Here is a 2,002-nt window from a genome sequence, read left to right as displayed (position 1 = left end):
GACGGGATGAGTCCTCCTGGCCCGGGGCTGTTGTTTACTCGCTGCTGGAAGGGCGGGGAGCGGGGCCGACCCGCGCTGGGTCTGCCTCGTTGATTGAGTTCACGAGTGTCCAGGACCAGGGAATAATCAGTCCTCTTGAACCCGGTTTTCAGCAAAATGAGGACCTCAAACTTCCAGCAAATGCTCCTCATGATTCCAAAACAAACAGCTGTCAGAGAGCTGGCAGCGGTGAGAGTGTGGGTGAGGGTGCTGGCTGGCCCACGGCTGGGCGGGCAGGGGGTGCGGACAGACGGTTTTTGGGTGCAGAGCTCCCAGAATGCGCCTCTGACCCGGTCTGCTTGTGGGGTCAAGATTTTGTGGACGTTTAGGTAAGGGCGTAAGGGAAACGGACAGCCTCCGGCCCAGCATCCCTCGATTAGAGGATAGGCGGCCCTCGCAAAAGGAAAAGGGAAGTGGGGGGCGCAGAACCCTGGGAGGGGGTTCACAGTCATCGTCACGCTGCCCCGAGCCCTGTCCAGGTTTCCTGGTCTGATTTTCTTAGTCTGATCAGAGAAGCAGCTTTCGTGATGGCCTGAGTGAGACTCTGAGGTGCGGGGTTTGGTGAGATGGGAGTGAGTGGCCGGAGGGAGCTGGGGAGATGTATGAATTAAGCGGGAATTCTGAAGCTGTGGCTCTAGCAGTGAGAGGATCTGTCTGTTCCTTCAGGACACTTCACGTCAGCGGAAGACTTGAACCTGCTGATTGCGAAGAACACGCGATTGGAGATCTATGTGGTCACCGCGGAGGGGCTCCGGCCCGTTAAGGAGGTGGGCATGTACGGGAAGATCGCCGTCATGGAGCTCTTCAGGCCCAAGGTACGTGCTCTGGGCTGGGCCCAGCAACGAAGAGGGTCTTAGGTTGTGTTACGTCATTGCTTGGGATGGGTGGAGAAAGGCTTAGGAGAGCAACGACTCCTTTGGAATGGCTGGCGTTAATTTATATTCTTGAACAAGCTTCCTAGAACTGGGAGAAATTGACAAGGGAAAAAAAATGAGCAAGTGGACTTCTGTGAGAAGAGGAAATGGAAGCAGTTGGAAATGTGGGTCACCATACTGTGGGTCGCCATGGTGACTCCGGGCATTGGCTCTGGAGTAGGGCAGCCCTGGCTTATTAATTCTAACTTTGGGGTGTCACTTAACCTTCCAGAGCCTTATTTTCTGTTTGCAAAACGGGGATAAAAGTATCCAATCCCCTGGTATAGTGTGAAGATTAAATGATTTAATAACACGGGGCCTGGCACATAGCAAGCATTCATTGTTATGTTAATAGTTATCACATTGTTATTATAATTCAAATGTTTTTACTTAATGAGGCACCATATTACTTGATTATACCTTAATGAACCTAACAAGAAAGCAGTGGGCTCAGAATCTTAATTACAGCCTCTTTGATGAAAATACAGTGTGGGGGTCTGTGTTAATAAGTAAGACTGTAGACCCATTTTAGCTTCATTGTTATTCACGTGTTTTCCTTCTTTCTCCAAATACTTGGAGAAGAGTAGAGAAGGCATTGCATTCATCTTCAGAATTGAAAGGGATGATTTCGATTAGCTCGATATGGAAATACGTAGAGCAGAGAGGTGTGGATTCATGACAGTGAGGATTAGGTGTTTACCAGCTCCAGTTCTGGGCTTTCGCACACCCTTCAAGTGTGTGCACTTAGGTTTGTTATATACTCACTGTAGATTTTCTCTTCAGGGAGAAAAAAGTACGTAAGTAAGTTAGCATGCTTAAAGAATGATGCTTACAGGCTGGCCAGGAATGTCTGTTTTAAAAAGAACCTCTTTTGATAGCATAATTTTGGTTTTCAGGGGGAGAGCAAGGACCTGCTGTTTATCCTGACAGCTAAATACAACGCCTGCATCCTGGAGTACAAGCAGAGCGGTGAGAGCATCGACATCATCACACGAGCCCATGGCAACGTCCAGGTGCGGGGCTGCCTCTGGCTGAGGAGAGTTTGGGGC

General features: G+C 49.7%; 1 protein-coding gene across 1 annotated transcript in view; it reads left to right on the top strand.

Annotated features, from left to right (window-relative positions):
- The window catches only part of DDB1 (damage-specific DNA binding protein 1, 127kDa), a 26,740-nt gene that overhangs the window by 1,901 nt on the left and 22,837 nt on the right, over positions 1–2,002 (top strand). Inside the window, exons 2-4 of the mRNA XM_014544541.1 lie at positions 12–228; positions 706–854; positions 1,850–1,966. Of these exons, the coding sequence (XP_014400027.1) occupies positions 12–228; positions 706–854; positions 1,850–1,966 (483 nt within the window). The remainder of the gene's footprint in view (positions 1–11; positions 229–705; positions 855–1,849; positions 1,967–2,002) is intronic.

This window comes from Myotis brandtii, unplaced genomic scaffold (genome assembly GCF_000412655.1).
Source record: "Myotis brandtii unplaced genomic scaffold, ASM41265v1 scaffold369, whole genome shotgun sequence".
In the NCBI taxonomy this organism is placed as follows: domain Eukaryota; kingdom Metazoa; phylum Chordata; class Mammalia; order Chiroptera; family Vespertilionidae; genus Myotis; species Myotis brandtii.
This window is presented reverse-complemented; position numbering and strand designations above follow the sequence as displayed.